We start from the raw sequence: 19785 nt of genomic DNA, 5'->3' as shown, positions 1-19785 counted from the left end.
TAGGAGTTATTAAGTTTGGTTTTTGGGGAATAGTAACCACAAACAGCCGTTGGATGAAAGTAAATCTGAGGGCGAGGGAGCGCTGAGCTAGAGAAAGCAGGTTTGGTAACAAATGGTTATCTATCTTGTCTTTTTCTTCAAGTTTGAAGCTGTTTGAGAGTTTTCTGATTTGAGTTTTGCAGTCGCCCATTTCCTTTATTGGTGCAGGGTTTGGACGATTGACGAGAACTGCATGGTTTTAAGCGGTGATTGGGTTTGTGGCGATGTAGGGACGTGAGATTTTGTCATCGAGAAAAACAGGATGGGTCGTATGGTTCAGATTTACGATGGTATTGGGTGCAATGAGCTTGAGGGGAATGTTTTGCGTGAGTTTAAACTTGACGAGGGGCGTTTCCGTGTGTCTCTAAGTTACTGGCCACCAACAAGCTTCGAACTTGCGACCGGGATTAGGACCCCACCGGTTCTGATAACTAACGAGGGGGCGGTGAAGTATTTCTGTCAACATCAAAAAGTGAAAGGGGGAATGAATCTGTTTGCAAAGTTTGAACTTAAAACAGATAACGTGGACAATGAGGTTGTGGACGACACTGGGATGGGTTATGTGTCACCAGAAGCGGCGAGGTTTGTCGAAAAGAGGGATTTGGGTTGTGGTTCCTCAAAGAAGGGGTATTTATCATCGGCTGCATCCAAAACCAGAGTAATCGACATTGCAGACGACTCAGGGCTGGGATTTGTCTCACCATAAGCGGCGAGGTTTGGAGGCAGGAGCGACTTGGGTTGTGGTTCCTCAAAGAATGGGTATGTGTCATCCCCTTACAATGAGAGCAGAGTAATCGACATTGCAGATGACGATGAACTGGTGCGGGAAGTGGAGAAATTAGAGGAAAAAATCATGAGTGAAGGTCTGAAAGGAGGGAGTAGCAAAGGCGAGGATGAGAGTGGTTATGAAGAAGAGAACTTTGAATTGGACGAGATTTCAGTGAGGCCTAGAGGTTACGACAAGGAGTTCTGGTCACCTTTACTAGCTGGAGATTTCAGAGGTTCTGCTGCTGTTAATGTTGTTTACAACGAGGATGAGATTGTTGAAGGTCTAACAAAGAAGCAAGGGCCACGTACTTATTTTTGTGACACACAAAGTTGTTTTGACCACTATGTTGAGGTCGGTGGTGGTAGCGGAGGAGAAGATAATGCGAAAGATGAGACTCTGGGGGAGGGTAATCCTTGGAGCAGAGGTCGTAGTTGTAACAGGAACAATGTGCCCAAACGAAGACTTGAAGACATCGATGATGAAGAGTTTGATATACCACCGCTGTTTGATGATACAGAATTTGATGCAGCTGAAATCCGTGATATGGACATGGATGAGTGTGACGGTAAGATAGAAGTTGGAAAGGTGTTTGGAAGCAAAGAGGATTGTCAGATAGCTTTAGCTATCTATGCCATAAAGAAGCAGTTCAAGTTCACGCAGACCAGGACAAAGATAGATTCGTTTGTTGTTGAGTGTCCTGACAATAGATGTGATTGGCGAGTAACTGCACATGAAGTTAGGGGTTGTGGGTTTTATGAGATAAGGAAGGAACGACTTGATCATAGCTGTCCAATAGAGTTCTGTAATGGGTACAAGAGCAAGGCAACGTCTCGTGTGATAGCTGCTGTTTACAAGGCAAAGTTTGGAGAGATGGGTAAGCTGCCTATTGCTAGGGATTTGCAAAGACTTGTTTTAGAGGATCTGTGGGTGGACGCCTCGTACATGAAGTGTTATAGGGCGAAGGAGAAGGCCGTTTTGGGTTTGCGTGGTTTTTATGAGGACTCTTAGTTAAAGCTGCCGGAGTATTTGTATATGTTGAAGCTGGCAAATCCTGGTACTATTGCTGATTTGGAAACGGATGTAGACGACAACGGGGACGAACGTTTTCTATATTTGTTTCTAGCTTTTGGTGCTTCAATAAGTGGGTTTAGGAAGCTGAGGCATGTATTGGTGGTTGACGGTACACACCTAAGTGGCAAGTACAAAGGAGTGCTGTTGACCGCTAGTGGGCAGGATGCAAATTTCCAAATATTCCCACTTGCATTTGCAGTTGTGGACAGTGAGGATGAGGATGCTTGGACATGGTTTCTTCAGAAAGTAGAGAGGATTCTATGTGACTCCCCTTCTCTAGCGATTATTTCAGACAGGGCCGTGTGCATATTTAATGCAGTAAGTAAGATTTATCCTCAGGCCAAGCATGGGGCTTACATTATTCATCTGGCTAGGAATGTGAACTCGAGGTTCTCGAGTAAGAACTTAGCAAAGATGGTTACTGCCGCTGCGATGGCACATAGTGTCGGGGAGTTCAGAGATTATTACGGAAAGATTAGGGCGGCTAGCAGTGCGTGTGGCATTTATCTTGGTCAAATAGGTGTTGCTCGTTGGTCTAGAGCAAATTTCCCTGGTGATAGATATAACATTATGACCAGCAATATTGCTGAACAACTTAACAAGGCATTGTTGGAAGGAAGGGGAGCTGCTATAGTAGAGTTGCTGACTTTCATACAGAGGATGATGACCAGATAGTTTTGTGCGAGAAGGAAAAAGACAGAGAAACACAGAGGTTTGGTTAGCGTTGAAGTGGACAAACAGATGACAAAGAACATGGCAACTGTGAAGAGAAGCAAGATAAATGCAGTGAATAGCTGGAGCAGCCAAATTTTGGGAAAGTTTGGTAGATCAGACAAAGTGATGCTAGCAGAGAGGAAGTGTAGTTGTAAGTATTTTGATAATATCAAAATTCCTTGTGGCCATGCTATGCTTGCAGCTGACGGGGTCGGTGTGCCTCACGACACATTGTGTGGGCACTGGTACAAAACGACAGTGTGGAGGGAGACGTACGCAGGCGTTATCAGCCTCCACAGTGATGCTAGGGATGTTGATATACCTGAAGAAGTCAGCAGTCAGGTTATGTACCCTCCTAATACGAAGAGACAACCAGGGAGACGTCGCAAGACACGCATACCATCGACCGGGGAGATAAGGGTGAGATGTTGAAAACGTATTAGGCTATTTATTGTTAAGTTAACCTATTAAGCAAGGTATTGTTGGGTGAACTGACTTGTGATTGTTACTGCAGGTGCCTAAGAAGAAAGTTAGTAAGAACATATGTGGTAGGTGCAGGGAGGAAGGACACAACAGGACTAACTGCACTGTTCCTATATAAGGTCGTAGAAGGAAGGCTTCATTTGGATAGTCAATTTTTTTGGGAACTTTTATTATATTGCTTGAAACCTAGTGAAGGTGGTTTGAATGTTGACGGAATGTTGTTGCTTTCATATTTTTTGAAACAAATATTGTGCTACTAAATCCTGAAAACATTTGGTTGTTTTAGGTTAGCCAAATTGCACTGGTATCTTTGTTAGGCAAACGTTTTTGGTTAGCCAAATTGCACTCATCTAAATAAATTTGTGGATGTGGTCACCGCAAGTATACTATTTTTGGTGCAGTTGGGATTTTCCAACAATTGGCATGAGTGTGTAAGAGTCACAGTACGTCAGATACAGAGTGTTGGTATGTTGGTTCGGAAATAACAAAAAACTTGGAAGTGGACATAAATAAGTAGAAGAATAAGCGTTGGAAAATGTTGTTCATTAAGCAACTGTTTTGGAAAGATGAAGACAAATTAAGAGTAGCATTAGTGAAGAGATGACATAAGCCCAGTAATATGTCATGGGTGACTACAATAGTGGGGGCAATAGAAACCAAGGAAGATAGGTAATAGATGACATAAATCAACCCACAATTATTTTTGCATACAGCCATGTCATGGTACCTAGAACAATGGCAGCAGCAGCAATGTTGAGGAGTGGGGACTGTGATTTAGCCTCAAGAACTAAAGTTGATTTGTTCCTTAATTCATCAAGGAGGATAGTTTGGTCATGAAAAATCCTTTTCATCTCCAGGAGGGACTCATCGATCTTCTTGCCATGTTCCTGAAGACGCAGAGTTGTTGTCCTCTTGAAAGATTGGAAATCAGCCTGAAGCTGGCTGATTTTTGTATCAACAATGCTAATCTCGTCTATGATAGCCTCGTCTATCCATTTGAAAACGTGGTGCTCAGATTGCCTCTGACATTTGTATGGTATAACAACTCTATAAGTGTTATGAATTGAATGGAATTTTTGAAATTGAGAAAGTCAGAGGTACCTTGACGGCGATTTCGCATCCGTAGAAACGACGGTATAGGTTGTCTTTGGTTTGAGCCCCAAAGGTAGTCAGGTTCGCCCCACACCAACATGTTGAAGGAATGCCCACTGTTGTGCGTGTTTGAGAACGAGAAGAAGAACTGGATGAACTCATGGTGAGACTGGGTTTGGTGAAGAACTGGAGGAAGAAAGATTTACAATTGTTTTGAAATGTAGATTTAATCGCTCGGGCGACCTAATAAAAAGGCAATTGATTTGGGTTTTCTTTGGTTCAAAAGTTAAAAGAAGAAAAGAGATGGGGTCCATGTAATAGGGAAGTACATTTGCGTACAAGGCCATATACATTTTGAAAATTTGAATTATTGTAGTCTTGAAAGTCGCAATTCAGAGGGAAGTCCTAAAATTCGAGTAAGACGAACGTGAAAATGTTGACATTGTTTATTGTGGACGTGGACATTGTATAAGAATCTACTACATAAGCAAAGGAGGTTTACTGAATTCAATGAAAAATCGGTTTGGTTGACACATCGTTTTCCATAACCACAAACTCATTAATCAAGCAGACTTAGATTAGGACAGTGTAGAAGAGTTTTAAATCGTGGCCTAGCAGAGAGTATCAAAAGAGACAAGCCTGATAGGGTATCAAAAGACATAATCTAAAAACACGGAGAGATGCCCAATTGTTACACAAAAGGTGGGCTTAGTGATTCAGAATAGACAACTTAGGCAGAATAAGCAGGCATGACAATGGTTTTGTAGATGTCCAACACATACTGTTTGCGGAAGTCGTCGACGGTTTGGTCGGTGATGCCTGGCATATGAGGGGGCTGGGTCACCAAGGGCGTGCATCTCCAGAAACTTCATGCTGACGGGTCTGCAGTCACCAGATCAGAAGTTGTTATAGAGGTCAGGTATGCGTCTCCATACAAACTTTTTGAGTCCACTGAACTAAGTAAGCTCACACATGGCCACTTTCCTTACGAGATAAGGGAGTATGGTTAGCAATGGTTGCATGAACCGCTCGACATGACTATCTGCATACAAAGCGTGGAGAGGATCTAGGATCTCAACATACCCCATGTCAAGGTTGATGGCTAGGCCGACCCAATGTTTACAGTTCCAAAGCATCAGAGTGTAGATGGTGTGGATGTCCTCCATCCATTTCTTCCCTTGGTGGAGAACAATGTCGACAAGACGCTCATCCCACACGAAGGTTGATCCCTTTCTGCAGGGGGCAAAATCGGCCCAACTGTCGCAGATATAAGCAGGTAGGAGGGGGTGGTGAATGCTGACTTTTCAGTGAGAGGATGTGTTGAGTGTCTGGCAGTGAGCATGTGGATTAGAAGTTCCATGTGCTGAGAGCCCAAAAAAGATTGTTTATCAGTAAAGTTAGTGGTTGAAGGTAGGGTGCGCAGAGTTGAGAGGAATTTGAAAAGATGGAACTCTTACGCGGGTGGATGTCCATTGCTTTGGTTTAGCGAGATCGAGAAGAAATTTGTTGGAGAAGTCAAAGGAAGACGGTGTGGTATGGTAGCTGCAACAGAAAAGTGTAAGGAAGCAAATAGCATGGAAATGAGGGTATGAGATGAGGAAACGTACACGTTCGTCTTAGTTGAGATTGTGTTGGAGAATATATCCCACTCAAGACCTGGAAGTGGCGAGATGAGTGTAGATTTGGATAATTCATTAGCAAGGTGGTATTCGTCCAAAGATGGAACGTGGCTCTCCACATCTTTTGTCGCCGTTAGGTCGACAACTCCATGGGTGTTTTGTTCCTGAAAATGTGAACATATTTGCTTCAAGTATTTCAGAGGGAGTAGTGAAGCAATAAATGGCGAGTAGGCTGCATATTACCTTAAGAGCAAGGGAGGGTGGAGAGTTGGAGGAAGTTGTAGCTGTGAAAGCATTGACGGTAGTAGCATGAATGGCGAAGCCTGACAGACTATCGTTTCTCTTAGTGGGTGATGTAAGCATGGTCTTAGGCTGCGGTGACAATAGTAAGCGACTGCAAGGAATAGATGAATCGAAGATTGGTGGGTCTGGATTGATGGCATCATAAATCCTCACACCATGATAGAGAATGTGATTAATCTCCAGGCTGTTGGGGTGATCACTCTTATCGTAGACTACTGAGTTGAGCTCATCCCAAGGAGGTTGCACGCTGACTGGCGTACGAGGTGGCTCGTCGTAGTCATCTGTATCATCGTTGGGGTGGGTGATCATCTGACTAACTGGAGGAGTGTGATTAAAAACAGGGGAGACTTGCCTACTGTCAACGTTGTGGTCGGGAGATGTGTGGACACATGCGTTGTTGTGGTTAGGTGAAACGTGGACACTTCGTGTGTGGATGCAATGGTCGCTCGCAGGGGAGCTAGCAAGAGGATCATATGCAGAATCACGATGTAGTTGAGCTTCATATTGACTGATGATAGGGGATGTAGTTTGAGGCAAGACATCTGTCTCCATTGGGCCATCATCCTGAATTAAAAAGTTGATTCTTCATTAGTGGTGAAAACACAGAGGAAATAATTTTGGGGAGATGGTAAAGCTATTTACAATTACAATTCACCTGATTATGAAGGACGTCGCTGGGGGTGCGTGTTGGTTCAGGAGTGTGGGATGGTGTGTTGGACTGCTTGCAACTGGAAAACAGTTTGTTGAAAGATGATTGCCTTGCATGAGATCGTTTCTTCCTACGTTTCATCTCGCGTTTGAGCTGTTTCATTTGCGTTGAAAGTTGGATCACCATCTCCGTAAGTTGAACGTTGGTGAAGCTTTGGGTGGTTGAACGCGTAAAGTAGGAACTTATACGCCTTTGCTTCCTTGTAGACGGCTGTCTGGGTTTTAGAGATTGCTTAATAGTATCAGACTTCTTCTTACCCCTGTTCTTTGGCTTCTTGATGATAGGCTCAGATGTAACCCCGCCATGCCACATATGTTTGTTGAAGGAATGTTGATCAGCTATAAGTTATTCCAAGTAGATAACACTGTCGTCCTTGACATCGTCAGGAAACAGTCCCCATCCTGGCTGTGGCTGGCTTTCGATGGGTATAATAGGAGTGACTACCAGCTGAGAAAATAAAAATACATCTTAGTTTTATAAATGATTAGTTTTGAAAATACATCTTAGTCTTAGTTTAGTACAAATGTGATAAAATGTACTTACATTGGGGTCAAATTCGACGCGGCGGATGTGGATGGCATTGATTGACTTGTGCTGTGGTAGATTACCATCTTCCAAGTCCATCACTGTGAGGTTGTTTAATGGAGCCGGTATATAATCCAGAAGCTGGGGGATCGCGCGAAATGCTACCAGCTGTAGTGAAAGTGGGAAGCCTTGTAATCTGAAACTGCGCTGCTTGAGCTTCTTCACAAGTGTAGCAACATGATCTTCACATTTTTTGGGAACAAACTTCGATGGTTTCATGCATGAGATGGTCTTGAGGAAAGACTCTCTACCCCAAGGGAAAGTAAGAAATGTTTTGAGGTTTTCAACCATCCTAACATAACGAGGAGTAGGGCGTGCTTCTTGTTTGTGAGCGATAAGAACGCCGTCAACAATGATAATGAGAGCAATCTGTATCTTATTCCACCCATCCATGTCTTTGTCGGTCTCAAACATCCGACATAGATCAGCAATCGTCACATATATTTTCTTTCCAAAGAGTCTCTTCCATACTCTATCTTTGCCGGCGACAATAGCTTTACCGGTGTTGGGCGTGTATCTTTCAGGGTAGGAACCACACGGGAGGCCGGTGACAGTGCCAAATTCCTCAATACCATATCGGAAAGGAGAACCACCAAATGCAGACCAAAGCGTGTTCTTGGGGAGAAATACTAGCTGGCGAGTGAGAAACGCGTGGATCAGCTTACACGACACTGGGCATTGACGAGCAGGGAGGTCGAAGAGCTTCCCTAAACAGGACTGACGGATGGTTTCCAACTCCGGTGTGTCTCGAAGGACATTGCGAATAAAAGGGAAAAGATCCGGGGAGGAATAAATGTTGAGACGCCTGGTGGGGAACCTGTCCGTCGCGAAAAGTCTTGGAGGTAGACGAAGGTCCGGTGAAGATGTACCTACATATATAAAATCAATCAGATTCTGGATCTTTGGAAGAAATCGAGAACACATGGAAGAATAAAATACCTCCAATTTCGTATTGTGGTGGCTTATCCTCGTCCTCTACATAGACCTTCTTCTTTGACTTTGGTTTCCTCATGGTTCTCGGTGGGATTCAAGAGAGAGTGTGTTGACGGCTTACAATTCGAGACGGAGAGGATAAGGCGGAGAGGAAGAAGCAAAGATGATGAGAGAAATTAGGTTTCGTGAATTGGGGAAATCTAGATCTACGGTTTTGTCTTTTAGCTTCTTTTTTTAAAAAAAAAATTGTCGTAATACGGGACATGTGTAGATATGTGTTAACTCAGTATAGTTAAAGGCAAAGTGTGGTTTGGTTAGGTTAGAGGGTATATGTGAGATTGCAGCCAAATAAAGTGTGTCACATGGACATTGTGTCTGATTGTGTAATATGAAAGACAAAAAGTGTCTTAGAATGTAAAAAATTCTAGTAAAGTTGAGACACATTCCATGGACAGCTGTATATTTTGTTACAGAATTAACTCTGTTTTTGTCTAAAGAGAAGTATGTTGTAACTAGATATATGTGATAAAGTTAATTGTTTTGGGACCACAAAAGTTCTTTTTTGATCCAAGGGTTATTTTTTTTTCATTTTTTTAGTTTCTTCTCTAGACTGAACCAATGTCTCTTTTCTCCACCTTCATTATCACTATCCCCCCTTCAATCACCACCTCTATCATTATCTTCATATCTGCCATCTCCACTTCCTCCACTATCTTCTCCACCTCCGTTACCACTTTCGTTTTAATTACCACCTCTGTTTGAATCACTACTTCCACTATCTCCTCCATCTCTCTTACCACTTTCGTATCCTTCACCGAGAGCTCCATCTGCAACTCTTTCGGTCACATCAACAACATCAATAGAACCGCTGACCATGAAATCCTCATCCACAACTCTTCCGACCACATCAACAATATCCACACACACATTGACCAAGAGAACCACTAATCCTCATCCACAACTCTTCCGACCACATCAACAATATCCACGTACACATTGACCAAGAGAACCATTATCACCTTCATAACTACCACGTCTCCACCGCCTCCACCACCGCCTCCTCCATAACCACCACGCCTCCACTATGGTATCCACTGCCATCTCACCACGGTGTCCACCACCGTTTCCATGGACGGTAGAAAAGATCGATAGATGTATGCTCGAGAATAGAGATGAAGAAGATGTTGGCAGGGAGAAAGGGGGTTAGGGAGAATTTTGGATCGAGAAGATTACGGTTCGTATATAGAATTTTGGATCGAGAAGATTACGGTTCGTTTTCAGAATCGAAACCGTAACGATTGATTCTACTACAACACACGATAAAAGCAAACATCGTGTGAGACGATTAGCAAATCTGGAGTTTTTCTAGGAATAGAGATTGGCGCGGTGAAACGGTCGCTGAATTCCGAGCTCACCCATGGCGGATCCCGAGCTCGCCCACGATGAATCCAGAGCTCATCCATAGCGATTCATGAACTCATCCACGACTGATTTCATTACAAGCTCTGGTCTCATCATCACACCCATCGATCTTTTCTTGATTTTGTTTGAAACTCTCAATATTAGGGTTTTGAGTATTTAAGAAAGTATAATTGAGTAAGAAAAAAAAGATAAACTTGTCAGGTTTGATAATGAGTCATGAGAGAAGAGGAATCAGAAGTGAAGTTTGGTATAGTTAAAGGGTGTTAATGTCTTTAGACACACAAAATATGTGTGGTAAGTCTAATATGCAACGTCAAGCAGTTCCACTCTCTCGGTCCGAAAAGTGCATTAATTAGAAACTCATAAAGTGTCTATGAGTAAATTTTTTAATTAAAAATTAGTAAATTATACTTTTTGAGAAAAAGGATGTGTATTTATTTACTCCAAGTTGGAGAAGGCGACCATTGACTTCAAAATCTGAGGAACAGCCACGTTAGAGAACGAAATCAACAATTGCCATGCAACCCTGTGTGGTGTTGTCCCAATCACAACACGTGTCACTCTGCTGCTCTTGCCGCCTTTAATTAGAGAGGTTTTCGCAGCTCTATGAAGCTTTGCTGAAGCTGCGTGACAATTTAATTTTGCTTATCCTCGGTCATATCGCCTAATCAGGTTTGAGTCTTTTGTTTTCTTTCTTGAAAAATATGATGTTTAGGTTCATAAACAAACAAAATTCTTAGTTAAAGTGTTTTCATTAGTCAAACCATCCCTATAGTTTTATCTTATACTCTGATGCATATACAGATGAGTAACGAACAAGGGTTAAAAAAGTACTTGGTGACTTATTTTGTTAAGGTTTTTTCCTAGCTAGAACCATATTTTGTTCCTACGTTTAAAATGCAATGGCAGTGAATGTTACTAATTTCAGCAGTGTTGGGAAGCAAGAATGGGTTGGATTTGGAGGAAACGGGTAAGTTTGGGAAAGAAGGTTCTTGCAGCAGTTCTTGTCATGTTTTTCGCACCATTCCTTGTTCCTCCACTCATTGTTGCCTCCACAATCGCCTTGATCGCATCCCTTCCCTATTGTTTTCTCTTGGCGAGCTATGTCTGTACTGAAAAGGTGATGAAAAAACTGCTTCCTGCTACTGCTTTTGGTGGAAGAGGTGATAAAATGGGGCTACCCCACGACAAGGTTGGTCACGCTGATCTATATGATGATGGCATGGCACGAGTGGCTATGAGTGATCCCTGTTGTGTGAAGGCTGAGGAAGGGGGGACTGCTGCAATTTGTTTCAAGGAAGGTGACAATGATCACATAACACCCTTGAGAGTGACTAACATTATGTTTGATGTGTATCAATCCCCTGAGGATATCAGAAAAGAGTCAAAGAGCTTGTTAGAGAGTATTAGAGACGATGAGAGTAGTGCTAATCAATCCCTTGGTAGAGGAATCTCTGAGAAAGCTTTCGGAGAGGGAGAGGACAACAAAGATTCGACAAGAGTTGTAGATCTATCAAGAAAGAAGAAAGTGTATGGAACTAGAATTGAAGGTGGTTTTATATTTAAGTGGAGGTTGCAGGTTTTAATAATATATGAAATTAGCTTATGAATCTTCAAGCTTTTCTTTTATTTGCAGGGGCACTTGAGTCTACTAGAAAAGAAGCATCTAGAGAGAAGGATATGGAAATATCTTCAAATGAGGTTAATTAGGATGTTTTCAATTCATCATATTGACTTAATTACTAAATGACATCATATCTTTCATGAAGGTAAACTGAATGGAATAGCTTATAGCTTCTTGAAATCTTTTTTTTTTCTGTGGATCCATATGTTATTCACTTTGATTTGCCTCTCTCATTCAAAAGAATAACTCAAAGAGCCGTTCAACTTAACTGTGTCATTCATAGTCAAGAAGTTTTGTCCAAGCATGAACTATGCAATGTCTGAAAATCAATGTACCATATTGTAGGCGAACTTCTTTAAGAAGCTTGTGAAGATCTCTTAGAACTTCTTCCTTGTAACAGTGTCTGTGAAGCATGCTTTGTCTTTTCTTTCTTGATAGATAGTAGCATGTTACTTGTGATTGTGCATTGTATTGTTGGATACCCAAGTCATTCTGAAAGGGTTTTTCTTCTTGTTTGAAAAGGAAACCGTACAAGTATTGTTTACTGATAATATAGGTTTTTGGGATGTAGATGAAGGTGTTGTATAACGAGGAGCAGATATGGGCAAAGATGGAGGCACTAAGGAAGATAGTAGGATACAGTGTTGCTAGGAGCACGACATATTCTGAAGAATTGAAGGCGCTCTATATGTTTATGGGTGTGGAACTGCCGACATTGATGATGTTGGAGAAGGAGAATCAAGATATTGCACATGTTAGTGAGAGACTTTGCGTTCTACTGTCTGTTATTGGAATAAAATGAGAGTTTTTTTTAAGCTTCAAGACTCTGCTTTTGGACTGCTCTCAGTAATCGTTTCTTCCGTGTTTGATAAGAGGGGATACATACCAGTTGAGAGATGTTTTTTACTAATGTGTTAGAGAAATTAAGAGATACTACCACTTATATACAACAGAACTTGGAGAGAAATGCAGATAAATCAAGATGAACAAGAGAGAGACTCATTTAAACTATCAACGTCTTTTCCAGAAAAAAAAGATCCATTCAGTATCAATACGAAATTCCTATTAATAAACCAACAATATCAGTAACATTTTTTTTTTTTGTTTTAGGTTTATTTGTGCAACAGGCACAATGAATGAGCATCTTCTTATCAAAAGCCCACAAGCCATGAACTAGTATTTGTTTCTTCTTTGTCTCAGTACAAACTTTGTTCCGAAACTTCCAACAAGAAGATTTGCACACCAAGAGAAAGAACAAAATAAATGAGAGTTGAAAGCGCGAAATTAGGCAATACTTCCATAATCCATCCTTCCATGAGACGTCGAAGGAACATTCGGGACATGATGGTTGTTAGTCCTACGTCCTCCTGCAAGACAAGACCAATCAAAGGCTGTATAGCAAGAGAACGTTCTAGAGAAAGTTAAGAGTGAAATTAAGTACCCCAAGGGACACCATTGGTATATGAGCTACTTCTGGGTGAGCGTTGACCCCCATAATTACTGTTGGACGGAGGAAGCTGTGCATTGATGTGATTCCGATCCATCGCTCTTCCAGCATTTGGTCTCCCATGATAGACCCGTTGAGGCTGCTGCCCTAAGCGACTTGGAGAATTCTGGGAGACATGAGGAGTGAATTGTGATCCTGGCATAAGTTGGCCAAATCTGGCACGAGGATCATTACTTGGAGGGCTGCCATTCTCTACTTGCGAAAAGGCTTGATTGACAACATATCTCCTGAAGTAGATTCAAAGTTACAAGCAATTAAGCCAATCAGATCCATCAAGAGTGAAACGAAAAAGAGCATTAAATGATCAGTATAAAGTCAATTTTCCCTATCAGAGCAAGTTCCAAGTGATTAACAACAAGATCATGTCTGGAACATGCAAATTCCGCTTCCTTTCTACTGGGTCATTGAATGGAATGGTGTTTTTTTACACTTCTTAGTTACAGCCACCAAGAATCAGTCTTGTACAACGGTTCACATAGCAGAGTGTCTACCTTTACTACTAGAATATATCACCGTCCTATTAAGATGCCTAATGTGCACAAAGATACAATCACGAATACAGGAGGCATCAATATCAAGTATGGGAGCTTCTGGGTTTCTAATATAGCTCTGATACTCAAACCTACTACATCGTTTGTCCTGGTAAAAAGTTAATACTTATGAAGATGTAAGATCTATATATCACCCAAGTTAGTGGTGGGGGTATATGTTCGCGCATTCTAACAGAGCTTCAACCGAAAAAAGAAAAGAAGCATACTTTCCGCAGGATATCTTTTAGGTTACCTTTGGGTTGCCAGATTTGATGATGAGGCCGAGGCACTGCTGTTGAACCTTCTGGAACTGGAGGCATCTGTTGAACCAAGTTGCATACTTCTGCTGAATGCATTAGCAATGACACTCTCATCTGCGCTATCTTCTTGTAGAAGCAATTCATCACTGTACATATACCAAAATTGTGCATATTAGAACTTCCATTCAAAGGACTGTAGGTAAACATGTATCTTATGTGACTGTAAATAGCAAAATGAAAAGAGGTTAATATCATTTTAGCTGAAATAACATCATGTAACAAAGAAGGATTGCTCATTCAAATGGATACTATAACGTGACTGGTTCTAGATAACACTCCACTTATTGATTTCGATGCCCATAAGTTTTACTAAGTTTAAAACCCAACTACCAGTTAACAGTAGTGAGAAATCAAGGGCTGTGACATGCATGTTCCAATACTGTTCGAACTAAGGCAATACAGAAGCATAACATCACTCATATTCTGTATAAGCCTGCCACATATACACAACATACATTCACAGAGAAAAAACCTTGACACATTCTATATAACATGTAAAGTAGAGAATACATTGTTAACTTGCCTGTAATTTGGGTCCCAGTCTCCTGGATCAGGCACTGATAAGGTATTATCCGGATTTTCAAGATGGGGTCCAGTACTGGAAGGGTTATACGTATTGAACCGGAGAGATGAGCTGTAAACGTTATGTGTAGAGTACCCCTCACTTTGATTAAAATTATCGATCGCATGCCCTTGCGCTTGTGATAAGGAAAAATCCTGAGACTGAGAACCTCCAGAATATCCAACGCCCTTTCTTCGGTTGAACTGACTGAATGCAGCCATTTTTCCTAAGGGAGACCCGTGACAACTGTTTCTTACTGGAGATGTCGGACCATGGTGTCCAGGAGAGCCAGCAAAAAATTGATTGTTTGTATTCGGTGGAGTAAACTGTGACGGACTAGTGCCAAGGGGTAGAGGAGCAAAATTTCCAGCGGATGGACTTGTACCAAGGCCATGTCCATGTGGGTACTGCATAACCCTACGTCTGGCATCAGGACTAGTTCCAAGCATTGGGACACCACCTTGGTTTTGCATGTATAGGCCAGTATGATTCACAGGAGAATAATAGGCAAACATATTGCCGTTCTCTCCGTAGCTATTTCCCTGAATAGTGCCATCATTGTAGCTACCATAGCTTCCGATACTTCCGTAGCTATTTGCATGTGAATAAGGAAACATCTGAAAATGGGGACTATTTTGCATGGGCATTCTGGTTATCCCTGATACCTATCAGAGAAATAAACAACTTTAAAAAGGAGGTCCACAAAATACTTAAAGGTGTTACAAATACTCTAAAAGAGACAAGAGTCATACATGAGGAGAAAGACCAGCGGCAAACCAGTGCCCTCCACCTGGATGGTGGTCCACTTTGATATTTTGAGCAACATGCTATAAGGAAAATGGAAAGATAACAACAAAACAAATTTAGTGAAAATAGGGGATTTTTTCACACGTCCCTCCACAAGAAAGAACTTCAATTTTATTTAGCCATTTTTCTGCAAGATCTTCGAAAAGAATACTAAAATATCGGAAAATTTTGCCAGAAGAAAAAGTATCTTCAATCCATCTCATGATTGTTTTGGTTTAGGAAATGATGAAATAAAACTATCATTGGTATGACAATAAGGCCACACAAGAAGTTTGAGACCTGGAAAGGAATTTCATCTGACTTACCACATGAGGTGTTTCTGGAGGAGGGTTGTATGGGCACGTAAAAGGTTCCCCAGTGATAAAAGGGTGCTTAGCAGCCTAAAGAAATGAAAAGTAGATGTGTGTCCATTATGAGTAGCAAGATAATATGAAGCCTTTAAAACAGATGACGTTAGCCAGGAAGTTCAATACCTGAAAAGGTGACCAACGTTTTGTTGGATCAAATTCAACAAGTCCTCTCAGAAAGTCAATAAGAGCTAACCGGATCTGAGTTTCTGTGATGGTTCATGAAAAAAAAGACAGTCACCATGGAAGATAGTCCAGTGATTATCCCTGAAAACTTAAGCACATTACAGGGTCCTGACTTTACCTTTGACTACATCGTCTTCAGGCAAGTTTATCTTGTAAGGATAGCCTTTAACAATTTCTTCAAGGTTCTTATGGCGGAAGTACTCTTTCCCAATTTCTGGCTTTTTCTTTTCTCTCTGAATTAAAAGTAAAGAACGGCACGAGTTATCCAGAGAACAAAATTACCAAAGTCAAAACTTAATGACTAATTAGAATAAACTTAATTTTCTCGGGTAACAATCTACGCCTTCTTTGTTCACTGATATTATTATCTTCCTGAGTTTTCAATACTCATTTTTATATCGTTGTTTGTCACAGAGGTAAAACAATAATTACTTACAGCTTCAAATTCTTCTTCCGTCAGTGCCATATAAGCACTTTTGAGGCCACCATAAGTTCCACCATTCCCCAAATTGTGGACACTCCCAACACATTTAAAGAATTTATTCGTATGTTCTGCTTCCTTGAGCACATAATCAGGTGGTTGCTTCCTGAGAACATTTTTGACATAATATCGAATCACAACATAAAAAAGGCCACTGCCAGAATAAGAAAAGTTCCCCGTTCCTAGATATCTTGACACTATAAAAGGACTCCATAGTTGCACAAACGTTGAGAAGCTAAAACCAGGACTGCTGAACACAAAGGGAAATGAAAGAATGACGGTAAGCACCAAGGGTGCAGACACCCAAAAATCCCCTGGACACTACATATATAGACTGATTGCTCATTCAATTTCATAATAAAAGATCATACCCCAGTATTTCAATCATACGCTTCAAGATATCAAATTCTGAAGCTCCTGGAAACAGTGGCAATCCAAGAAACAGCTCGGCCACAATGCAGCCAAAAGACCACATGTCGATAGCTGTAGTGTATCTATAGAGTGGTTAAGCCTCAACATAGAGTCTCAAAATACTTTAAGATATCATGTACTATAGGAAGCATAAAGCAAAAAACTTTTGTTTGCAGTCAAATTAATGCGGGATAGGAAAGTAACAAATAGCTGGAACTATAGCAACTTAGTTACCGCAAGTGTGTTAAATAGATCAATAAGAGTCATAGACCAAACAAGATTAATGTGGAATATATGCTAAACAAGCAAATCTCAAAGACAGTGAGACAGTGCAGTACCAACGACTATGAGAAAATATTCTAACTAAGTTTATTATATTTAAACTAAAAAGGATACCGGTACCCAAGTAAAACTTCCGGCGATCTGTAGTAACGACTCTGTAGAAAAATGAATTAGGCAACTTAATTCAATTGCTTGGTTTGACAAAATAGAATAGAAAGATAATAGGAAGCAAGAAGAACCTGAATATAAGAGTATATAGTCTTAACTTCCATGCACGCTGATCCAAAGTCGATTATCTTAATTTCAGTTGGCTTCACACTGATGCAATTGAAAAAAAAAAAAACTATTCAACTTAATTAAAGTTATTGATTTCAGTTGTGTGAATAGGGTTGATGCTAGAAAGTAGACCTGGTACACAGAAGGATATTCTCTGGCTTCAGATCACAATGGATTATGCCAGCATCTTTCAAAAGGGCCAAACCAAGTAAGATCTAGAGGACACCATAGAAAACAGTTGATATAGTAAATTCGGACGTTAAGAAAAACAAAATGGAGAAAACACATATCTAGAAATCTAAATACCTGCTTAGAAAAGAGCTGGACTATGCTTAACGAGAGGCCTCTAAATTGATTTATCTTTATGAGCTCATACCTGAACCAGAAATTACCAAGGGCATGGGAATTATTATCAACAGTTGGAACGAAAGAAAGAAATACGCGGACAAATGTATAGTACGAAAAGAGAAGAATACTTCAGTTATACAACTTACAGATTCATGTCGAGAAGTTCAAAGCATATGCATAAATGACGTTGATGTAAGAAGTAGTCGTATATGCGAACAATATGGTGCTTATCCTCTGGATCATACTTCTTGTTTAGCTACACACTCGAGCAAAATGTATGAGACAGACCTCAAACAATTTTGAATACTAAGACAAAGGATTATTCAAGTACAGAAGAATCACATACCGTTGTCAAAATAGATACTTCAACCAGCGCCTGCTGATAGTATGCAGGCTTGTTTTTTATTACTTTCACAGCAACAAAGCTGTTTGTCTCAGGAACCCAGCATTTAGCAACCTGGCCAAAAGTCCCATGGCCAAGAAGGTCTTTGACAATGTACCTAAGAAGTTAAGACAACGAGTGAAAGCTTAATCAAAAAGGCATAGAAAGTGGTTCAAATTTTATGCCTCTAACAACACAACAAAAGGAGGAACCGTATCAGTGAAAATGAAAACGAGTATAAATAAGGCAATGACAAACCTATGCCGTGAATCTGAACTGCAGAAATCATCATTTACAGCCAGAATTAGGTCGGAGTTGACATTATCAAAGCCATCATTGAGCACACCAACCGATGGGGTAGTCAAGTACCGCTTGGGATTCAACTCTCCTCTATATTTGAACTGTGGATTGCATGTTTTGTATGTCTCAACCAAGCCCCTAGTTAGTCTCTCCACTACCTGCAAACAGAAAAATATATCCCTAAACACATGGAAGGGCAGAAGATAACACTAACCCAATAATGCTTTACCAATGACATGTTTGATGAACTATAATCCTTTATCTAAAGTACTCTGGTAAACCCGAGAATACCTACTTGGCTATCTGTAAGCGAGAACATGCTAGGCTATTCGTATGCATTCGTGGACCTAGAGCTAGTTCTGGCAGCTTTACAAACAACAAACAACAAACAACAAACAACAAACAACCCTTGCCTTTTCTTTATGCGTTCTCACTATTACACAAAGACAAAGAAAGGGTACTACTCACCGCCTTCTTCTTCACAGTAGCACGCAATGTCTGAGGTCTGATATCAGAGCCATTATGTGGGAAATAACGCTTGAAAACTAGCTGAATTGGCTGCCACGGTGTTGATGCAACTCCAGAGCCCATCTCACGAGCTCCACCACCAATGTCATCCATGATCCGTACGAAACAAAGTAGAAGCACCCAAAAAAACCTCAATTGACCACACTAAACTTTCTCAGAAACCACAAGTTTGCGAAGACTAACGGAGAAACCCGATCGAGTCTAGTCCCATGCCCCTTTTCTTCATCAAGTCAAACCCTAAATCGGACCATAGAACTATCGATAAATCAACACAAATGTAGAGAAAGATTCCAACTTTATGTCTTCGGAGGAACACCAAGAAAAGGGTAAGAGAGACCTGTCAATTTCAACTATAATTCAGAGGAGAAATTGAAATGGGAGGACGAAAGAATCTAGCCCCAATGGTACGGGATTGCGAGAAAGGAACGATAACAAAGAGATCAACAGAAAAGTGAAAGCTTTTGATTTTGATTTTGATTTTGATTTTGATTTTGATTATTTCTTGTGAGGAAGATGAGTCGATGTGTTTCGTCTTCGAAACGACCACTCCTGATTTTTGTTCTTTCCTCTCCTTCCTTCCATCTTTGCATTTTGTGTCAAGTGTTATTTATTAATAATCCATACAATATTATTCAAATATTTTTTCTGCGAACTAGGATTATTTTATCCGAGTAATTTAATTAAAACTATCATTCTTTAATTTCTTTAAAAAAATCTAAATTTTAAATTTATTAATCAATAAACTATTCTCTTTTTTACAACAAAATATCATGTTATCACTCAAACTAGAGGTTAGGGATGGGCAAATAAACTGAACCCGAAAACCCAAATCGAACCCGATCCGATAAAAATGAATCTGAACCGATCCGAATCCGGTATAAATACCGAATGGATCTTGTTTTATGATATTTCGGGTAATGAGTATTATTTGAACCGAACCCGAACCTAAATGGATACCCGATATAACCCGAAACATTCAAAATTTCCAAAAAGAACTTGTACCAAACATGATCTCAATTCTTAATATGTATTCAAAATATATTTTGAACATCTAAAATAATTATCTATTATACGAAGATTGATGGTTGAAGGTTGAAGTTTTTAGATTTTGGTTTTGTTTTCATTGAATAATGTTTTTCATTTCATGAGAACTTG

General features: G+C 40.6%; 6 protein-coding genes across 9 annotated transcripts; 3 read left to right on the top strand and 3 right to left on the bottom strand.

The window, feature by feature from the left end:
* Positions 1-1840: 1840 nt before the first annotated feature.
* Positions 1841-2554, top strand: LOC106338739 (protein FAR-RED ELONGATED HYPOCOTYL 3-like). Its single transcript, XM_013777643.1, has one exon. The coding sequence runs from the start codon at positions 1841-1843 to the stop codon at positions 2552-2554; it is 714 nt and encodes a 237-aa protein (XP_013633097.1).
* A 78-nt stretch (positions 2555-2632) lies between these two features.
* LOC106338738 lies at positions 2633-3194 on the top strand. The gene is made up of 2 exons (XM_013777642.1): positions 2633-3013; positions 3108-3194. The coding sequence occupies exons 1-2, from the start codon at positions 2633-2635 to the stop codon at positions 3192-3194; spliced, it is 468 nt and encodes a 155-aa protein (XP_013633096.1).
* A 568-nt stretch (positions 3195-3762) lies between these two features.
* On the bottom strand, positions 3763-4330 carry LOC106338737 (uncharacterized protein At4g04775-like). Its single transcript, XM_013777641.1, has 2 exons — positions 4178-4330; positions 3763-4098 (listed from the first exon to the last, which is right to left on the bottom strand). Exons 1-2 carry the CDS (start codon positions 4328-4330, stop codon positions 3763-3765), a joined length of 489 nt encoding a protein of 162 aa, XP_013633095.1.
* A 2814-nt stretch (positions 4331-7144) lies between these two features.
* Positions 7145-8396, bottom strand: LOC106338736. The gene is made up of 3 exons (XM_013777640.1): positions 8324-8396; positions 7343-8253; positions 7145-7246 (listed from the first exon to the last, which is right to left on the bottom strand). The coding sequence occupies exons 1-3, from the start codon at positions 8394-8396 to the stop codon at positions 7145-7147; spliced, it is 1086 nt and encodes a 361-aa protein (XP_013633094.1).
* A 1807-nt stretch (positions 8397-10203) lies between these two features.
* Positions 10204-12254, top strand: LOC106339991. 3 transcript variants are annotated; one of them, XM_013778846.1, is made up of 4 exons: positions 10204-10411; positions 10671-11289; positions 11376-11440; positions 11935-12254. In XM_013778846.1, exons 2-4 carry the CDS (start codon positions 10686-10688, stop codon positions 12163-12165), a joined length of 900 nt encoding a protein of 299 aa, XP_013634300.1. In that variant the 5' UTR covers positions 10204-10411; positions 10671-10685; the 3' UTR covers positions 12166-12254. The 3 variants fall into 3 exon arrangements, with proteins under 3 accessions (XP_013634300.1, XP_013634301.1, XP_013634302.1); XM_013778847.1 differs by having other exon boundaries at positions 10668-11289; XM_013778848.1 differs by having other exon boundaries at positions 10649-11289.
* A 150-nt stretch (positions 12255-12404) lies between these two features.
* On the bottom strand, positions 12405-19218 carry LOC106342169 (dual specificity protein kinase YAK1). 2 transcript variants are annotated; one of them, XM_013781027.1, is made up of 19 exons: positions 18968-19218; positions 18571-18867; positions 18061-18260; positions 17767-17920; positions 17567-17676; positions 17379-17448; positions 17205-17287; positions 17036-17114; positions 16911-16951; positions 16475-16597; positions 16059-16209; positions 15741-15855; positions 15563-15645; positions 15395-15469; positions 15035-15109; positions 14244-14947; positions 13654-13806; positions 12805-13097; positions 12405-12730 (listed from the first exon to the last, which is right to left on the bottom strand). In XM_013781027.1, exons 2-19 carry the CDS (start codon positions 18721-18723, stop codon positions 12648-12650), a joined length of 2745 nt encoding a protein of 914 aa, XP_013636481.1. In that variant the 5' UTR covers positions 18724-18867; positions 18968-19218; the 3' UTR covers positions 12405-12647. The 2 variants fall into 2 exon arrangements, with proteins under 2 accessions (XP_013636481.1, XP_013636482.1); XM_013781028.1 differs by lacking the exon at positions 15035-15109 and having other exon boundaries at positions 18571-19218.
* Between the last annotated feature and the right edge of the window lie 567 nt (positions 19219-19785).

This window comes from Brassica oleracea, chromosome C4, assembly GCF_000695525.1.
Source record: "Brassica oleracea var. oleracea cultivar TO1000 chromosome C4, BOL, whole genome shotgun sequence".
NCBI lineage: Eukaryota > Viridiplantae > Streptophyta > Magnoliopsida > Brassicales > Brassicaceae > Brassica > Brassica oleracea.
This window is presented reverse-complemented; position numbering and strand designations above follow the sequence as displayed.